Below are 21,284 nucleotides of genomic sequence, written 5' to 3'. Positions count from 1 at the left end.
TCACCATTTCGCGTACACTCCTGAGTTGGGCTACGAATTTTTCAGCAGCTCCACGTACATTTCTAGCCAATATAGTAGACGTCATGTCAGTACGTTGAAACAAAATAAGTAAGGGAGCACTAGTGCATACCAATTACTAACTAAAGATCAGCACTCTGACAATACGTTTTATTGGGAGCTAAATAAATAATCGATTTAATTCCATACATTTATTATTATCATTTGTAGGAATGGAAAACACAATTTATTTTTCCCTTCAAAACATTAAGCCCTGGTAGTCGCAAATTAAGCTGTTATAAGCCCATCCTCCGAATATTGAAAGCCGAGAATAATGTTTCAGGAAATAGAAGTATAGGACCTTTAAATAAAACAAAATATGAAACTGAAAACTTCAAAACTGGATAAATACAAACGAGTTATGTAATTGGTTTTACCTTTCTTTTGTTTCTAATCGAAGTTGATCCAATGAGAAGAAAACAAGTCGATCAAATCTACTATTGTTCGCTAGGCACAGTAATTAAAATTCATAAGAAAGAACTGTAACTAAAATTTACCGGAAAAGGCGCTAATTTAGAAAACAGAAATATGCGTGCATACCCAGACGCTCAAACAAGAAAGCTTGAGGACTAATCCGCCACATAGTAAATGTATAGATATTACGATCTGACAATGAGATTGGTTATGATACTGATATAAAATACTATATGTAGAATGTTTTATGATTGTAGGAGTCTGGGGGGGGGCAGTCTTGGTGGCAGTCAGGGGGGCAGGAGTAGCCACCAGGGGGGCGCTCGCCCCCCTTGACCCCTCTGGCGTCGTCACTGCAGAGGGCACTGGACGATATCAAAATTGAAGAATTCCAGAGATGCTTCAGTGACAAAGAAGATTGGAAACTCTCATCGCATCTAATGGAGATTATTTTGAAGAAGACTGAAGGTATTTTGCAGGAAACAATAAATTATTCTTTTTAGAACAGAAGTTCGGTTTTTTGGGTCCTCCTTGTACAAAATAACATATTATTATTGTCAAGACTTGTAAACGTACTTTTGAGACGCTCCGGGTAGTTGAAAATAATTTTATTCGATTATGTTCACCGAAATGATTCGATTTTCATGCAATATGGCATATATTTTCTTTGAGGCTTCACAATCGCTTCCACTGTATGGAGGTTAAATCGGCTGAGAGCGAGAAGAATTACCCCTTACACAACATTTTAAAAATAAATTCTGCAATAACTTTTGTTAAAAGTATTCTGTTTTTATGCAAAGGGTGAGAGAAAGCAACAGGCGGTTCTTTTGAATCCATACACTGTCCCAACAATAGTTACAACAATCCCAACTGTCCCAACAATCAATTATTCCATTAATCTTCAATTCAAATTATAGGTGTTAGAAACTAACCATTTCCGGTTTCAACGTTAATCACCATAAAGCAAAACAATAGGAGATAGTTAGAATCGGTCTTTTAGAATGAATTCAGTGTTCCAAGGATGGGTTGTTTTCTCCGTTAACCCGCTACCTAAGCCGAAAGTATTAGATGTTATCAATTCGCCATTTCAACATTGACCACAATAGAAGAAAATACTGTAATAGACAACGACAAGCAGTATTTTTTTTTTTATCGATTCAGCATCTGAAGAAATTATATCTGCCCACAACTATGTAGTAAAAACGAAAGTGATAGAAATTTACTTGTAGCTCCAGTTTCGATATTGGTCTCCGTAGAGTGAAAACAGTAAAATATAGCGAGCAATGGTTTCTTGATATGGATTCAACGTCCGAGGAATAGGTTCTATCTTTCATCTAATTCCTCTATTGCAATCAGTAGTTTTAAGTATAGTGCTTGCCGTTTCAGCATTGAATTTGCATAGTTTGGAAGTCTATCATAGTTTTACACTTTAAAACGAAACTCGCTCACTTATTTCTGCAAACTCAATAACTTTAATTGAAAAACTATCCGAAACTGGAAACAGAAACAAATAAACAAAATACAACTTATATAAGAAGATTATAAATATTTCAGGTATCTGTATAACTCTCATACGATACGTGATGCTATATTAAAATAAGTTATTTTGTTTCAGTTTTAGTTGCGTGGTCACGATTATCCTAGTGTAGTACAATGTCTTATTGAAAAAATATTTTAGATCCAGTGACAAGTTACCAGGGGGTACTCATCCCTCCCAAGAACTTGGGTGCAACCACCTCCATTTTCCCATTCTTTCCCCGAAATTTACTATTCTTCACTCCCACGTTAATCACTTCCCCGAAAATTTACCATTTTCTTCCCAAATTTACTATTCTGCCCCAAATTTACCATTATTCTTCCCCGGGACATAGAAGAATTTAATTCAGGGAACTAAATTCAATATAAGAATAAATCATATTAACATTTCTAAAATTACCCCTAAAGTTAGACTAAATTTACAGAAAATCGGAATTTTCTGGGGAACCTCTTGAGTACGGTCCTATCCCCCCCCCACTGTACCTTTAGTCCAGTCAAATTAGAAAGAAAAAGGGCTAAGCCCGAAAAAAATCATAACAAGCTGAAATTTTGTACATACCTTTGTGAAGGTATACTAAAAGTAATGAAGTATCTGATGACGGGTTTGAACGCCATATTGGAAAATGGCCGAAAAAGTGTGGTTTTTCAACGTAATGATTGATTCTCACTTTAATAGCTATAACTCGTGTTGTATTTGCACTATTGATGTTATTTTTACTTCATTTGAATAGGAAGGACTATTCTTACATACCACTTATTACACTTACCAGTTTACTTCATATGCCGGAAGTAACAGAGGGATTTCCTTTTAAAACTGCCCAAACTTTCCCTTCTTCCAAATAGTTTTCTTATATATTAGTCTAGCCAAGAAAAAAATCATAACAAGCTGCAATTTTGCACATATCTTAGAGAACGTGTATATAGCCACATACTAAAAGTCCTGAAGTATCTGATGATGGGTTTGGACGCCATATTGGAAAATAACCACCGAATAGTGGTTTTTAAAGGTAATAACTGTTTCTGACTTTGATAGCTATAACTCAGGTAGTATTTGCATTATTGGTGTTAGTTTAACTTCATTTGAATAACAAAGGGCTACACTTACAGACCACGTATTACACTTACCAGTTTATTCGACACGCGGGAAGTAACGTAGGAGTTTCTTTTTAAAAATCACCAAAATTTCCCTTCTGAACATTAGTTGTCTTATACGTTAACCAAGAAAAAAACCATAACAAGGTGAAATTTTGCACATACCTTTGGAAAGGTGTGTATAACAACATACTGAAAGTTCTGTAATATCCGGTAACGGGTTTGGCCGCCATAGTGGAAAATGTCCGTCAAACAGTGGTTTTTAAAGGTAATAACAGGTTCTCACTTTAATAGCTATAACTCACATTGTATTTGCACTATTGATGTTACTTTTAGTTCATTTGAATAAGAAAGGACTACGGTTACCAGTCTACTACACACATGAGGGAAGTTACGGAGGATTTTCCTTAAAATCCCTAAACTTTTCTTCTTCAAATTCCTTTTTCTTAATCAGTTAACAATCTCTTCCTCTGAGAGTAGCAATTAATCTTACATTAAATGTATTATAATACACACAATATAACATCCAAGTTTCATTAAAATCATAGTAACGGAATGGGAATAACAAATAAAACTTCGTTAAGTACTACTCCTTGACTACACATAGAGCGAATAAGGCGTTCTATCAATCTACAATCCCCAACTGTTATGTTTACTTCTTCAACGCCAGTTGTCACATCTCAAGAGAAGTTCCTTGCGAATCTGAAGAACAAATCTAGATTTATTGAAATACTTTCTAAGCATCTCACAGCTGCTGGCGCCAGTGTTCTTCAAGCCACTGGAGATACACATACCCAGATTTGCGTGCAACAATAGAACTCTCTCTCAAACAACCACGTCCTGTATCAATTATTGTAAAAGATATTGATCTGCTTGTACTTTTCGCCTCATTAACAAGTGAGCAAATATAATAATTACCAAGAAAGTTTTGTCGCTTTTTCACACACCACCTTTGAATATCGATATGTCACCTAAGACGTACCTGGAAGATCAAAATTAGTCCCCATCAACATTGACGACCTTCTGCCAACGTTATGCAAGGCCATGGATTAAATCATTTGGATAGAACATGGTGGGACGTGAAGCGAAAAAGTTATCAAGGGCATTTTGCACCCCTACTTGAGATTTGAACTGGCGTCCTCTAAGATGATTGTCCAAAAATGGAACAAGTGATAATCGGAGGGTGCAATGTCCTGGAAGTATGACGGAAACAATAGTGTTTCCCATCTAAGGCGTAGTATGGTGTCCTGCGTCATTCTAGCCACGTGGGACTTAGCGTTGTTCTGTAACAGGAGGACCCCTTTGCGATTCAGAAGTTCTGGCTCCAGAGTTTTGAGTTTTTCTTAAAAACGGCTCAACTACTGACAGTACACAATTGCATTGATGCTCTGACCAGCAAGTAGTAGTTACCGATGCACGATGCCACGAGCAGTCCACCAAACACACATGAGGACCCTCTTCTGGTGCAGTGTTGGCTTCGGCTGTTTTGCAACCGGTTCATCGGATGCTAATTAATGATGACAGGACCGTGGAGCTACATATAGGACCCTCTTCTCATCACATGTCAACACCTGTCCGGAATATCCTGCACTCGGGATTCACGGGTTCCTTTTTGTTCTTCGCAAGACGATTTTAGGGGGCAAAAGCTCAAACCCAAAATTTTGAAAGTTGACGCCCGAAAGGCAAAAGGAAGTGAACCAAAGTGAATGAAATTCTGCACAGATAATGCAGACGTAAAATCAGGGAATCTGCGTTTCGTATTTTCCTGAAAAAAAAAAAAAATGGTTGGGTGTGGCACTGACCCCTCCAAACTTTGATCACGAAAAATTGCAACGAAACTTTTTGAATGGGCAATACGCATCTTCTTCTCCCAATTGATATTGGTTTTCTAGACCGGAATTCACTACTTATTTTTTTTTCAACTAGTTTCCTAATCGTCCTCATGACGCTGCATACACGCCACAATGCCAACACGATCTGGTGAACGCGAACGATCATTAGACCTGGCACTGTATGACTGCTGGTCTGACGTGAAGCGGTATTTTTCCAGTGCGGTTAAAGTGTTGGCTGTCCATGTTATCAAAATATGCTAGTACTACCTTACGTTCTTATCAATGATGAAGATGCGTGGCCTGTTCCTCAACCGAAAATAACCCAGACCAACACTGTACCGGGACTTCCTATGTATAATCATAAGCAGCATACAGTTAAATTTCACTCGTAACAAATAACAATATGCAAGCCTAATTTGGAGCGTCAATCGTGCCTCTAATGATAAATGAATAACTGTATGCACGAGAGTAAGTCAATAAATAACTGCAACATTCTTCTATTTCTTTTCAGGTTGGGTCTACAGCATTGTTTGCTCATCATATGCTAGGTATGACGGGTGTCTTCGTCTGTCGTAGCTTGAAGCATTATCACATCAGTTCGCTTTGCGCTGATGCTAAGTAAAACAGCCGCGCCACTCTCTTTGTGGTCCAAAGATGAGTTTCGTCCTGCCATCCGTTTTTTGTGGTCTGAAGGTGTGCCCAGAACGGACATTTATAGAAGACTTTTAGCACAATATGGGGAGAATGTGTTGCCATAGAGAAGTGTTTATCAGTGGACGTTTATCAAAACTGGTCAAACGATGAGGAAAGAGCAGGACGTGCAGCTACAGAACAACTGATGACATTATTGAACGATTCTCTGACTTGATTCTGAATAAGAGATGAGTGACGGTGGATGAAGTGGCAACCCATATGGATATTAGTCATGGTTCTGCATCTGATATCATGCGTAACAGGCTCAACTTTCATAAAGTCTGGGCAAGATGGATTCCAAACAATCTCAATGAAGATTAAGCGAAATCGTGGGAATCTGTTAGCACCTATTGGACCGTTATGCTAGCCAAGGTGAAGCGTTTCTCTGGTGAACCATCACTGGAAATGAAACGTGAATTCATCACTTTCAACCAGAGGGCAAACGCCAGAGTGTGGAATGGGAGCACCCCGGATCTATTCATCAAGAAGAAATTCAAGAGACAACCTTCTGCAGGAAAAGTGATGCTCACAGTGTTTTAAGACTCACTGACCAATCCTGGAACATTATTTGGAAAAGGGATCAACAATAAACAGTAAAAGGGTTTAAGCTTGCAAATCGTAATAAATGTCGAGGCTAATTCTCGGAAGGCATCTTGTGTTGCATGACAATGCGTGTTTACGCGTTCACATACTGCCAACCACATCGCTCAAACTCTCCAGACGCTGCATTTCGAGGTGTTGAAGAATCCTGCATACAGTTCTGATCTCACCACGTCGGATTACCATCTGTTTGGTATACTTAAAGATCCTCTCTGAGACCGTCGATTCACCTCCGATCAACAGGAGTAGGAAGCGGTGCATTCGTGGTTTGCGGTGCAAAAACTTTTTTGCAGAGGGTTTTGGAAAGATTGTGCAACGGTGGACCAGGTGCATTGGAAAGCAGGGCAACTATGTTGAAAAATGATATGAATAAAAACATTGTACTCACATGGTAAATAATAATAATAATAATAATAATAGATATCAGACACTTGTCGACTTACCCTCGCATCTAATATACTTTATCGATATTTTAAAAGTGATTGTTATCTTCGAATGGAACCTGCCAAATTTGATCTATGATCACCATGTTCTCATGACGTATACTTACCATAAAAGGTCCAGTCCTTAACTCTTTTTGTCAAACGCTTCATAATTACGATGATCATGGATAAAATTATAATTGCTATGACAACAATAATACTTTCATGCAGAATCTTAACTGTGCTGTTAAAGATGTATGAGATTGGAAATGCCAAGAAACTAACAAACAATGTTACACAAACATTTTTCCAGTGCTGATCGAGCGCCATCCTTGGAAATGCCACCTGAAAAAAAATCATAAACAAATCTAAGTTAAAAATACAATAAAATGAAAGGAGAAAAGAAAGAAAAAGAATAAAAGTTTTTTTTAAAAAAAAAACTTAAAACGATCAAATTAAGAAAATTTTGTTTCATTCACATAAATGATTGTGAAAATAATTCGTCAAACATTCCGTACAATACGTCAATATCAATATGAATAACAATTTGGTTATGCGTACCGTTATGGATTTCAAACTATAGGGTTACTAGATGTCATTTTTTCTTTATCCAGACATGTCCTCTTTTCCGGCCCCAAAAATGGTCCGCGTTGGCTTTGTTGCAGCGGTCAATTCCCAAAGAAATACAACATACAGCCAGTGGGTTTTCTGGTTTTAAACCCCATCCTTCATAAATAATTTATCACGAGTATCCTGAAACGCGATGGGACCTCACCTCACCGCAATGTCTAAGAGGTTAGTCAGGCTAACTATTGAAGTTGCACCTACCGAGGTAGAGTGATCGGTGCTTCCCAAATGGGAATACCTCCTGGTGCAAATTGACTACATCACCTACTGATACTCATAATATACAGCGTACCTCTTTTGTAAAATGAAGTAGGAAGAGGTTCGGACTCTGTCATTCCTACCGGGGGAGGAAAGTCTTATGGAAATCTCACAACTGGGCGAGTAAGACGTGTCCTTAGGTCCGAGAGCTGGTTGGTTGGGCGTGTGAGCGGTACCTTTTGGCGCTAGTTGAACGACAAGTAGGTAGACAACGCCAGGATTCAACCTTCGCCTTCTCCCGGGGTTTCTGGTTAAGGTGGGGCTCTCCCGGGCTTTGATCAAAGTGTAGGATTCGATAACTTGGTGCTAAGTTCTCCAAGAGGGAGGTGGGCTTGCTTTATAACGTTAAAGTGGTAGAACTCCACTCATTAGCGAGACTGATTGACCGCTAAAGGCTGGACAACTGTGCAAACAATACTAGAGAATCACGGTGCAGGGGATTTTAACTGAAGTCACGTGAAAGATCCTATGCAGATACGGGCCGCCCAAAAGTGTAAGGTTAGTGTTATAAGGTTACTCTCGTTGGTGACCATAAAAAGTCCTGGTAGACACTCTCATTACTCTGACTTGAAATGATGAGTTTGGATACTTGAACTTCGCTATCCTTTATTATATAATGTGAGCGTCACTGCACCTAACTTAAAGGATAATGGAAAGAAATTTAATATATTTTTCCCGGTGTGCCATTAAGAAATTTGATAAGTAGTAAGTATTTATATAAAAAAATCGAAAAGGTCTTCTTTTTTCGAAGTCTATCGTATTGTGACCCCAGTCGAACATCATAAACTGTAATTCGAATCTAAGTTAAACAATTCATGTTAATTCAAGCCATTTTTAATTTGTAGAATGTTACAGCACAACAAATATCCATCTCATATCACCATTTTTTAGTTTCTTTTGCTACTTAGTATGTGACTGTATACACTGCACACTTACACTTATGAATGAGTAACGAAAGTGTTGCAAGGTATTTTATCGCAAGTGAGCCTATCTTGGAGAATATGATAATACTTTTATTTTTAAATCCGTAAATGAAATGGACCATGCGTAATTACTAAAGTATACTTTATGCTTTATACTATATGCTTCTGAATGTTTGATATTAGTAGTGTTTAATAAGATCAATCTAGTAGTTTTGAATAAAAAAACTTTTAAACTAACGTTGAAGCAGTAATTGTTCTTTATGTTTGAAAGTGAATAGTAACTGAATATTAGAGTAATAGTAGCGAATTAAAAGTTGATAAACATGCTAACAAAGGAGAAAAAGAATATTTTCCTGTCAGAGAGCGCGCCCGCATATGTGTATATACTTTTGATATTGAATTTGCTGGTTTTACAAGCCACAGCCCACTATTGTTACAATGATCAAACGCTTGGATTCAGTCTAGCCTTAGTAGCCTATAAGCTAAAAACAACAGAAAAGCAATAGCAATATTTAATCTAAAAAACTGATAGCAATCGGAACATCAACAGAGTCTTTCTGTAAATTGAAGGCATGAGTCCTCAAACAAAACATACGTAACTTTATACTCCCGTAGTTCAAACTGTACTATTGTTGTGTCACTTTTTTTTTTAGTAATATATTAGGGTATTTTAGCAGGGGTAATATATTTTTTTAAAACTAATACATTATGGTTCTCATATTTCTTTATTATTGTAAATGTAACATGTTTGTTTCATCATTGAACTCACAATAATTGTTCTTAGTTACGGCTTGGAAAATTCAGTCTATTAACTATTACTTTCAAAGCATTTACTTTATTTTCATTCAATTATATTTATTTACCAAACATAACAAGATGCAGATGTACGAGCTTAACCAGTATGGGTATAAAAACAGTGCTCAGACATATGACATGAAAACTACAAACCAACTTGTGATAGATTCCACTAAAAGGTATGAATGATATCTAATCAAGTCAGGACAGGGCGATCTTGGTGGGCCCGTAAGGTACAGTGGAAGAGCGTCCAAAAGGGGCGCGCGCGTTAGTGACAGTGGTTATGTGCGTATCTAGGATAGCTGAAACACACTATGCTCCACATGTTACTAGACGCTTTGCTTGTCACACAGTTTGACCGTTGCTGATTATGACTTAAACACATTGCATTCAGATACAAATTCAGTCCATTACGGTTTGCTTATGGATTACTACATGCTTACAGTCATATACTGTGAATTATGCTTTTAACATTGTTAGGGATGGCAGGATTAAGATCCCTATATATTTTGATTACTTATATATTCTTCTTCTGAAATATTATTACATATTTCCTCTGTAAATTTTAGAAATTTACGTATCCATGAACTGGGACAGCACCGAAAATAGTATATTTTCCTACACAGAGGTTTAACTCACACTGCTTTTGTAAAGAAAAAGCTCCCTCCTATCAATATGGTTAGCATGCACCCATTTGGCGCGGGAGATTCGGGTATAATTCCAGGTGGGAGTTCATATTGTTCGAATTCCATGTTAATCGATAGGTACATATAGCCTTTGTACTGAAAGAGATCGTAACTCTAAATGATTCTTCTAGAGAAGCCAATGATGTCGTGTACCTACAGGCATATTTGTGGATCCCAAACGTTTCAGCTATCCTCTGATCTTATTGACCGATACAGATAGGAAAACAAGAGTCTTGTCCTATATATAGCAGAAAGTAAACATCAGACGCAGTCGGCCCTCGTAGCCGAGCGTGCTAGTGACGCATGTTAGTAACGAAAGTAGTTTTTTACGTGTGTTCAAATCCGGCCCAAGGAAAGTTTTTTTAATTATTTAAATTTTCGTAACACTTTCTCATTAAAATAAGATTGAAAATAATACTCAAAAAAGTGATTTACCGATTATTTTTTATAAATTTTCACAACAATTTTTCATTAAAACAAGCTTGCAGTATTACTACACGGATCCACAGTAAAAGTAGTAGTAATAGTAGTAGTATCAGTAGTAGTAGTAGTAGTAGTTGAAACGGGTTAGAAGCCCCGCAGGGGTTGGTTGGGTTCTGTTCCCGACATCAAATAACAAACTAAAGACTTGCCCACATTTTTCTGTATACTTTACATGACTAATTTAAAACATGGATATTTGCATAGTTTGTTTTGGAGGTCGTAAATATTGTCATAAATTTTGTATACCCACGGAAGCTTACTAACATAAAATAGCAATTTATGTTTGTTCTTCACGTATATCTGTTGTAGGACATTTGAATCGTATTCTGTTAAAAGGCCGTATGTACTGTACAATAAACAAAATTTTCGGGAAATGGCAAAAAACTGTTCGGTTGATGAAAAAAAAAAAGAAAAATATGCGTACATGTACATGTTTACTGATTGTTTCTAAGCTATATAGGATGTAGCTGGGAATTATTATTTAATCTACAAAAAAAAAAAAAAAAAAAAAAACTTTGGACACACACGTCCTGTTAACAGAAAACATGGTGACATAAAATGAGAAGGTTTTTCTTAAAAATATATAAAATTTTAGACACTGTTACATTGGTAGTATATTAATGAAAGACAGAGATACTAATAATAGTAATTGGTAATAATAATAATTAGAAAGCTAACATTTTGTGTCCCAAAAATATTTTTTTTGAAAATATTTAATCTCTGTCATGATAAGTTCTGAATTAACACTTGTCGTCACTGTTTGCCTTACTCCTACTTGTAAAGTACTTTGAGCTCCATGTTTACCGATATTGGGAAATAATGAGGCTAATGCTTGTATATACCTTGACCACCTACAAGCTAAATAAAAACTCTGCAAACCTTTATATTGTGTCAGTATAAAATGTTTAATTTTCGTACGGTAACTGTGGCGACAAAGCAGACACTGATCTTCAGCTGGTCTAACGCCAAAGCAGGCAAGTTTAAATTTAAGTGTTTTTTTTTATTTTGTTCTGGAACGAGGCAGAATTGGGAATGGAAGTAAGTAGCACTGCATAAGAAAATATTATTTTAATGGTAGGATTTTTATTTTTAAGCCAAGCGAGTTTTCTTTAAGTTTTATTCCCCAAATTCCTGAGCGTGTGTTCAGATTCCAATACAGCTGATAGACCGACCAACAGAGGACATTAATATATCATTATATTAAAGTCACTCTACTCGAACTTTTTCTTAGCAAAACTATAAATTACACTACATTCTTTACTCAAAATGCATTTTCATTATGTTCAGATTAACAAAATTAATCTTTACATATCTCTAACATGCATCCCTTATCTTTCACCAGGAGTTGTGTTTTTCTTTGAAAAAATCAATAATCAAGAGGAACTAATCATAACCATGATCTATGATTGTGGGGAATCGTTCCAAGGGCGTAAGCCTCACAGCTATCTCCATCATGCGCCGTGTGTGGGATCATGAGTTAGTTGCTCAGAATGTAATCACTAAATGCTTATAAAAGGGATGTAACAAATGGGGATGCAACTGATACCCTGCATGGTACTTTACTGTAAAGGGTTATGTTTGAATTTAAATGAAATTCAAATGCTTCAATTTTATATAAAAATGACTAGTTGGAGGGAAAGGTAAAGAGAGAAAGGTTTAAATTATAAAACAAAGGAAGAGCACTAGCCCGAATAATTCCTATCGTCATCTAGATCGATGAATGGATCTCTCTGGAGGAATCTGGAAACACTGGAGCCAGCTGACAACTACAACCTAATCGTGTCAAGCTGCTAGGGGCGTTGAGTTCTTTTCTCACGATGCCTTTCACTAATCAGGTGTTTTATCAAAGAGGATCTGCGACGATTAACCCACAGAATGGTATTACGAAGATATGGAGTTGGTAGATCTCCAATAGTGGGTTGTGCTTCTTCTCACGATCCTACACTTCTCCAAACTTCATGGTGAATACCCCTGTGTACGTCTCCTCAGAGGTTTTGTTCAACAGAAAACGAAGAGTCTTGCGATGAGTGAACTAGGAAACATCAAGCTAGGCGAAAGGGAATGCACAAAAACAGGAAGGGAAACTAGTTTTGTTTATTAGCAGCTTTAGTAAGCAACAACAGCGCTTATTTAAGCTGTCTGTGAATGTACATTATGAATAAAAGTTTTGTCTTGCTGGAATTTAAGAGTTTAATGATTTTGCTAAATTCAGTTGTAGGTAGAACATAATCTGAAAAAATAATGAAAATTAAATTTAACAAATTAAATCAAAAGTACACACAACTATACGTTACTTCACAATATTATAATAATTTAGTCATTACACTTGGTACACGTTGATGCTAGTGGTCTACTAATCCACGCTTAGTTGCATGCATGGAGAACATGCCCGCGACCGTTCAGTCTGTTTGATGGACAGGTTCCGCGAGAAGGTAACGCACCCCGCCCGTGGTTGCTCGTGCTAGGACTTACGTCCTCGTGCACAAGTGCACCACCAAGATTCGTCCCTTAACCTTGACACCTAAGTGTATAACCCCCATTCTCTGAGGGAGTGGAATACGCCCACTGCGCGGCCAGAGCGAAGTCCTGAGTGCCTACCAGTTGACCTACTGATGGAGGCGGTCCTGCTAGCGAGTCAGGCCCTACCATACTCTGCAGGCATGGTGCCCAAGCGTTATAAGATGAGCTCACCTCCCGCACATGTTCACCATTACCCAGGTTCCTGGGATTAGTTCCCATTGCTACCGAATCCCACGTTATGACCACCCAGCCGAATACAATATTTTAGGAAGAACAAGCAATGCAGTATTCTGAAAGTGCCAACACCTTATAACATAATGTATTTTTTTATGAGTCACTCTCCTTAATGTCACTGATTGGACAGCAGAATGGCTTAAATGAGCCATATAAATTTTTATGTTCATTCAGTACTTAATTCATGCACTTTTCCAAGTCTGATCTCGTTTAGCTTCAAAGGAACAGCTCCTATTTGGTTCAGTTTAGTTTTAGGAAGTAAAACAGTTTTCGTAGTGTTGAATGACATGATGAAAAGTGTATTTCATTAGTCCATTAACACTTGGAGAAACCTCTCCATACTCATGGATTGTTCGTAGAATAGATAGAATGGTGAAGGCTGCTGATCCCAAAAGTTATTTTATTGTATCCTTTCTCTGTTTGTTCCTTGTCTTCAGACAAACTATTTTTTTTCTTATAGTATTGTGGCCACCATGACCTGAAATCTAAAATATCTTCACCACTGAACTGAACAACAGTGAAGATATCAGACCTGCTACTGTAGATAATCAACTCCGTCAATTCATGTACAGTGTCGAGGAAGGTCCATAAACCGTGAGAGTTGAATTTTGATGAAAATTTGTGACAAGATTCAGTTCGAGTTGCTAAGTAACGTAGTAATAGTCGCTCGATGCGCAAATGCTTCGTTGAGCTGCTACACCGACGCCATCTTGAAATCCTGTAGGCAATGTCCAAGAATACCCTTTTAGCACAAAAATGAAAAAGCTTTTGATATATCTGACTTCAGTATTGTAAACCAAGGTAAATCAACTATATGTGAGAGTACTTCCAGTGCATGACCGCCATCTTGAAAGGCGCCAAATTGAATCGTCGTCAAATATGATAAATGGCAAGGGGATCATGTGGGGTATCAAATAGCACTGGAATTTACTCCTGAATTCATTTCCGTAACCAAAGTTTAGATATCTGTTTTCACTTCAGAGTTAAGAGCTCTCTCGCTCACAGGAACATACAATAACTGAGCAAGTAAAATTTGTGATATGAAATGCGGTCGTGCAAACACTTGCATGATTTTAACTAATGTAATAGTAGTTATTTGATCTACAATAGCCACTATACCAATCAGATGCTGAGACTAGTGAGAGATATCGTTAATTAAATTGAAATGCCTGTAGTGAAAAATTGAATAGCAGCACTGCAACAAATTATACCTATTTCAAAATCGCTATATATATATGAGTGTGTGTGTGTTGCGATTATGCATAGCATTTAAATGCTGTAATATAAGTTAGGTGGAACGGCACATATGGTTTTAAAGAATCTGTCTTGAAGTTATTAGAAAATTAATAGAAAAAATATTAGAAAAATAATATAAACTATTGCACATAAGCAAATATTAACCTACTAACCTTTTGCTCTTCAATTGTGATGATGGAGATCCAAAACGTAGTGATTAGCACACAGCATCATGGAGCAGTGCAAACACTTAACAAATGCACTTTCGTCACAATGTTCATGACCACAGACACTATTTTCTACTTGCAACATAGTCTCCAGAACATTTGTAAATGAACCAACTATTGCTCCTGTTACGTACTCACATTTCTGCCAAGCATATGCAAGCATGTCCTTTAGGACTGGCGCACAAAATTGATGGTACACAACAGATTGCATTTTCTTTATGAAAATTCTGCCATATAACTTGTACACCGAACAAGTGAACACCTGCTACAATCAGTTATTTATGACAGTTTTGAAATGAAAACTAGTCTTGCCCTTATTATAAGCAAGTGTTTTATCGTTAAAGGTGGAAAGATGCAGATATTTAATTATTTTATATTGAAGGGAAAAGGAAGAAAGAGGCTTGTTTTATGGATTGCAACTTGGAATTGAATCTTGTAATAATCTTTACTGCCACATATTCTTAGCAGCTGTGCATGCATTCTCTTATCACTAATAGCAGAACAGACACAAGAAAAATGAATTATAAGTTTCCAGGTGTATCTTCTAAGAATTGGCTGTGAACTGATAATTTAAATCTCCTTCATTGTTCAATGTGGCAGCAATAAATCAATTGTATTTAGAGAAACTGTCAATAAATACAATAAAGTATTTTAACTTCGTAATATGCATGGTAAATTATAGGTCGTCAAATATGAGTATTGGAAAGGAGCGCAATATTCTGCAACAATGATGGTCTTTGCGTAAGGTTTTTTAGATTGGAGAATAAAACTTAACACAGTATAATGGACCACGTAAAATTGCCTAAAAGAGATTTTTGGTTTGATACAATTCAACGTCCCACACGCCTGCTACGCTAAAGGAGACGTGAACCTACTGATTATAGTGGAATCCGAACCATTTTGGTCGTTCAACTAATATGTACCAGTTTATATAATTTTTCTAATATATATCCGAACAATCCCTTTGGTATTCTCTGCTTGTCAGTATTATTAGGCATGTGTTTCATCGACCAACAGTCTATTCCATCGCACTTTGAAATAGGTATAACTTGTAGCATGCTGATATTCAATTTTTCACTACAGGCATTTCAATTTAATTAACGATATCTCTCACTAGTCTCAGCATCTGATTGGTATAGTGGCTATTGTAGATCAAATAACTACTATTGCATTAGTTAAAATCATGCAAGTGTTTGCACGACCGCATTTCATATCACAAATTTTACTTGCTCAGTTATTGTATGTTCCTGTGAGCGAGAGAGCTCTTAACTCTGAAGTGAAAACAGATATCTAAACTTTGGTTACGGAAATGAATTCAGGAGTAAATTCCAGTGCTATTTGATACCCCACATGACCCCCTTGCCATTTATCATATTTGACGACGATTCAATATGGCGCCTTTCAAGATGGCGGTCATGCACTGGAAGTACTCTCACATATAGTTGATTTACCTTGGTTTACAATACTGAAGTCAGATATATCAAAAGCTTTTTCATTTTTGTGCTAAAAGGGTATTCTTGGACATTGCCTACAGGATTTCAAGATGGCGTCGGTGTAGCAGCTCAACGAAGCATTTGCGCATCGAGTGACTATTACTACGTTACTTAGCAACTCGAACTGAATCTTGTCACAAATATTCATCAAAATTCAACTCTCACGGTTTATGGAAATTCCTCGTGAGTGTAAAGGCGATCACATTTCCCAAGAGTTCGCTTGATGATGGCGAAACCCCCGTCACATGGAAGGTCGCTGAGATCCCGACCAGGAAAGAATTTTAGGATATGTTTCCTTGTGTAACGCTCTTCATTATTATACTTCTGCTTGTCGGATTTTCTGTTAAAAGGGCGTAATTGTGGAAGTACACCGTTTTAACAGAAAACAGTTTTCAATGCCTTATATTTTCAACACGTTTCAAGAAATACACTTCATTTTAACACAAATCGTTGCATCTACCTCTAAAATACAGTTTTCTAAATAAAAAAAATCGTAAAAAATGTTACATACGTCCTTTTAACAGAAATCGGTTCATTTATAAGCGGTGAATTAGATACTCCAATCGAGAGAGAATATACTTATAACCTGCCTTGTTTATTTGTATATTTAATGGTATAATGAGAATTTCGTATAGTAGTGCATTTTGGGACTAAAATTTGGTTGGGAAAGGTAGTTTTTAATAAGTCTTATTCAGTGGTGTTATTCTAATTTTTTAACATCCGGTTTGAGAGAGAGAGGGAGTGATACTACATGGATAGGTAGATAGATATAACTCTCTTAGGAAACAAAACATACAAGATAGACAAAAGCAAATTTTTTTCTGGATACTACAAGTAACAAGTAGAGACTAACACAGCAACCTAACACAAGGTGGGGTGACGAAATTAAGTAGCACTGTGAATATCTTGGAAACAAATTATTCAAGATAGACAGTTGTCAAAAAGTATTCTTAATCCAGCAATGGATCGACAACTGTTGATAATGTTATATATGCGTTTCAAACATAAATAACCCTCTCCATTACAATCATGTGATCCCAGTTCTAATTCTTGATATCTAAGTATTTGAGATTAAGAAATAAATGCTTATATCTTGTTATGAGAGGTCAAACGGTTGTGCAAAACGAAATATTTTAACAACCAGTTCTAGCGAACAGCTGCGAACCAGCTGAATAGCACCATTGGTCTTATTGCAATTTTGTGAGTAAATTTAAATGTATTTGTGATAATGGAGAGAAAAAGATTGAATTGTATAAGAGTTTGACATCTACTGTAGACATTTTTTGTAAATTGTTTGTAACATTTTTGGGTGTGTTCCGCATTCCTTAGAAATCAATCTGAAAAGGAGTTTCTGAAAGTTTGAAGCTTCATTTTTAAGTTTCGCCATATCTTTTCTCTAATGTAGTTTATAATCTAAAACAAGACGAAGATATTTTATATGATTTAATTGAATGATTTCGCCGTACGTATTGTTATTTTCTGATAGAAACATTTGTTTGAGAAATTCATAAGTGAAGATTTATTTCAATTTATGTTTAAGTCATGCATGTCATTCCAGGTAATCATCATTCATAGTTCTTGTTTCAAGGCTTGTTCTCCTGTAATGATGTGAAACGTGACTGAAATTCTGACATTTCCAGCTAGATCTTGTGGCTTAGATTCTAATATTGTCACGGGATGAATGTCGGGAATGTACATGAAGTTCAGACAAATTCATGCTAAAGAGTTATAACTCTCAATAGATGAATTCTATACAGTAAAGAACATGGGGAAATTGCTTGAGGAAACAACGAATAAGAGACAATATCGGGAGGTGACACCCTGGGCAAAAAAAAAAAAAAAAAAACTGCACTTCTTCGCGGTCCACTCATTGCTCCCGTGCACAATTAACACAAAAAGTAAAAACAAGGCTACGTAAGGGTATACTAATAATCAATAAAAACCAAATCTGAAGCACCAAACTAAAAATTAACTCCAAAACGAACTTTTCAAAATCACTAAGTCGAGTATTCGAAAAATGCGCATCAGAATATCATAAAATGGTAAAAAAAATGGCCACAAATCTTACTCAAAATTTCTAAAAATGGTGTCAGGAATAACCAAAAATTGGAGTCAGGAATATGTTCTCTTTTTCTTTTCAAAATGATACTACTAATAGTAACACCACTAACAATAGAAATTACTAACATAAAATGTCCAAATTTTCGATATATATGTTCCTGACTAAAGCAGGTCATATACTTCGTACAAGTTAAAATAGTAAAAAGAAAATGAGGAGATATTTAAAATTAACAAAAGAATAATTTTAATTCATTTCAGTCACAAATTTCAATGTTAATTAAAACACATTCTAAAAAGTGTACATTCGCAACAGTATACAGCGCGAAGAAAGCTGACACATCAAACTCAAGGTCGCAAGAGGAAACTGATACCAATATTAGCTGAAAATTCCAGAACAAAGTACGGTACTGACCTAACGTAATGTTTACAAAAGTAAAGAACTTCATTCATACAACGAAACCTTCTTAACTGAATACACCTGCTGGAAAGCTGGAAAGCTAATACGAGCAAGAATAAATTTTCCTTTTCTTCTCTTTAGAAAAAAAAAAAAAAAAAAACACGTCCAAAATTGCACTGAATATTAGAATCCTAAATAAAATAACACAGAACTCTACCGAACTAGAAATATCGAAATTAATTAAATAGAAACCACTAACTTTGGAGTATGTTTAGTACAAAGGGTTCAGAAGCACGTAAAAATCACAAAATTCACAGGGGAAATGAATGATGCAAGTACTTAGACATAACATAACGTACCAAATCTAACCTAACCTAACATAAACTAACCTAAACTGACCTGAACTAACCTAAACCTACCTAATATTATAGAAATAAGCGAAATTTTATCATTTTTTGGAAAATTATGCTGGACCCCTGCACTAATTTAACATAAACTAACCTAACCTAAACTAAACTAACCTAAGCTAGCCTAAACTAACCTAACCTTCTCTAATCTAACCGAATGTGAACAGAAATTACCAAAATTGTAACATTTTTAGAGAAAAGAGCTGGACTTTACCAAAATAAGAATATAATAATAATTAAAATATATACGAGGAAGATAAAAATATTCATATAAATTTCTTAAAATGTTACCGAAACTACTCAAGAATAAAACATTATCAACGCTAATAATAAAAAAATGAGCTTCCTCATAACTAATAATAAGTAAACCCAAATAATCAAAATAATCCTATATACAAAACATAGAATCGAACTCACAACGCCATAATCGAAACCTACAGTCAAAGGCAGTTGGAAGGGGCTTCCTTAAAGTAAAATTTAACAAAATTTTAGAGGTGGGAGGTAACATTCTAAACCAAATTAGATAAACATACTTCAGCAAGAAAAAACTTAGATACGTATAAACGTCCAAAACTATTTCCAGAAGGGTTGGTGGTCGGGGAAAAATTTCCACTAATAAAGGTGGGAGGAAAAAAATCGATGCAGCGAGAGACCCACAGAGATACAAAAAACCCAAGGCGCAATCCACCATGTTCCGATACAACTTAACTGTCGGGATAGAAACGAGAGGCAGAAAGAAAGCACATGCTAAATGGGGGCGTCTCCACTACTAGTCTTAGGCGACTAGAACCATGAGCAAAATTAGACAGGGTAACGAATATGAATTTAGTGTTAAAATAATTTGAAAATAACCAACGCATTTTCATTGAGAATTGGTAGCAATAAGGGCGTTAAGGAATAGATGGTAGAGCAAAGGAATAGCAACTAATTTAGAACAGTCTCACCCTAATTCGAAGTAGTTCCAACCTCCTCCCTCGAACGCATTTCATGTTCTGTTAGCTGCTTTAATAGGGTAATCTTAAAAGCATCTAGCATCTTTAACCCTTAAGGTTGGTGTAAAGGGACAAGTTTTGCCGATAGATATCACTACAGTCTTCGTATATCTCTCATGTATTTTTTACCTTTCATGAAAACTCACGATTTCTCTTACAAATTTCAACCTAGAAACTTCAATTTTTTTAGAGAAAGAACATCATAACATATCGAAGGCAAGAATCCGTGCCGATTTTTTTATTTAGAATTTTCTTCATTGTTGAAATGGCTTGATTATTAAAATGGATATCCAAACGTTTAAAAATATAACAGTTTCAAGAGTGAAGAAAATTCTAAATAAAAAGTCGGCACGGGTTGTTGCCTTCGATAAGTTATGAAGTTCCTTCCCTAAAAAATTGGGGTCTCTAGGTTGAAATATGTAAGAGAAATCGTGAATTTTCGTGAAAGGTAAAAAATACATGAGAAAGATACGAAGACTGTAATGACATCTATCGGCAAAACTTGTCCCTTTAAACCATCCTTAAAGTATTTTTGTTACCATATGGCAACATTAGTTTCTTTGAAGCTAAATATATAGTTCTGATGTTTCATGCCCCTTATGTCGCGTTGTAGACTCTTGTCTACAACCTTTTGACTCAATTGCAACCGCTGCCATCGTACGTCAGAAATTTGTAGCTTCCACAGTGGCTGAACTGGAGTTTTTACCAGTGCGGAGGGAAGAGGACAAAAGAGGTAATTTCATTTATTGATTATTATTATTATTTACTATAAATTGATTTTTTTAAAGAGTGAAGTTGTTACAATGACAACAGGAATCAAGAGGCAACAAACATAACATATCAGTAATGATTAATAGATTGTTGATAAGGATTTGAATATGAGTGTTTCCATATGGTTATATTGTTTCGACATACAGTAAATATGGCGGAGGTGATGTTTCCGTATGTCAACATTGGGAAATATGAGGTAGCGAATTGGTGTGATGTAGCAAAGAGTAAATTGTGCATTTCTTTTAAGATTTATCTGTTATTTTAAGTAGCTTTTATTGTTCTTTGACACACACACACATATACATTATCTATCTATCAATATATATATATATATATATATATTGCAACAGTATTCAAACCAAAAGTTATAATAAACGTTATTTCCGTTCTTTTTTCTTTCAATAGGTGTCCGATGGATCATATTCAATAAGGTTATAATTGGATCTCATTCTAGTTCGACAGAAAACATTGCAACTGCGTATTCTAGTCCGTCAACAAATCAAGGAACGCGTTCAGAAATAGACGGCTCGG

The 21,284-nt window shown here is 36.0% G+C and overlaps 1 protein-coding gene across 1 annotated transcript in view; it reads right to left on the bottom strand.

Annotated features, from left to right (window-relative positions):
• The window catches only part of LOC145666805 (transmembrane 6 superfamily member 1-like), a 132,846-nt gene that overhangs the window by 55,822 nt on the left and 55,740 nt on the right, over positions 1–21,284 (bottom strand). The window contains exon 2 of the mRNA XM_081734367.1: positions 6,772–6,988. Coding sequence (XP_081590493.1) covers positions 6,772–6,973 — 202 coding nt within the window. The 5' untranslated portion in view covers positions 6,974–6,988. The remainder of the gene's footprint in view (positions 1–6,771; positions 6,989–21,284) is intronic.

The sequence above is a fragment of the Thermobia domestica genome, chromosome 12 (genome assembly GCF_964235325.1).
Source record: "Thermobia domestica chromosome 12, izTheDome1.hap1.1, whole genome shotgun sequence".
Classification (NCBI taxonomy): domain Eukaryota; kingdom Metazoa; phylum Arthropoda; class Insecta; order Zygentoma; family Lepismatidae; genus Thermobia; species Thermobia domestica.
The sequence above is the reverse complement of the archived record's forward strand: the minus strand, read 5'-3'. Positions and strand labels throughout refer to the sequence as shown.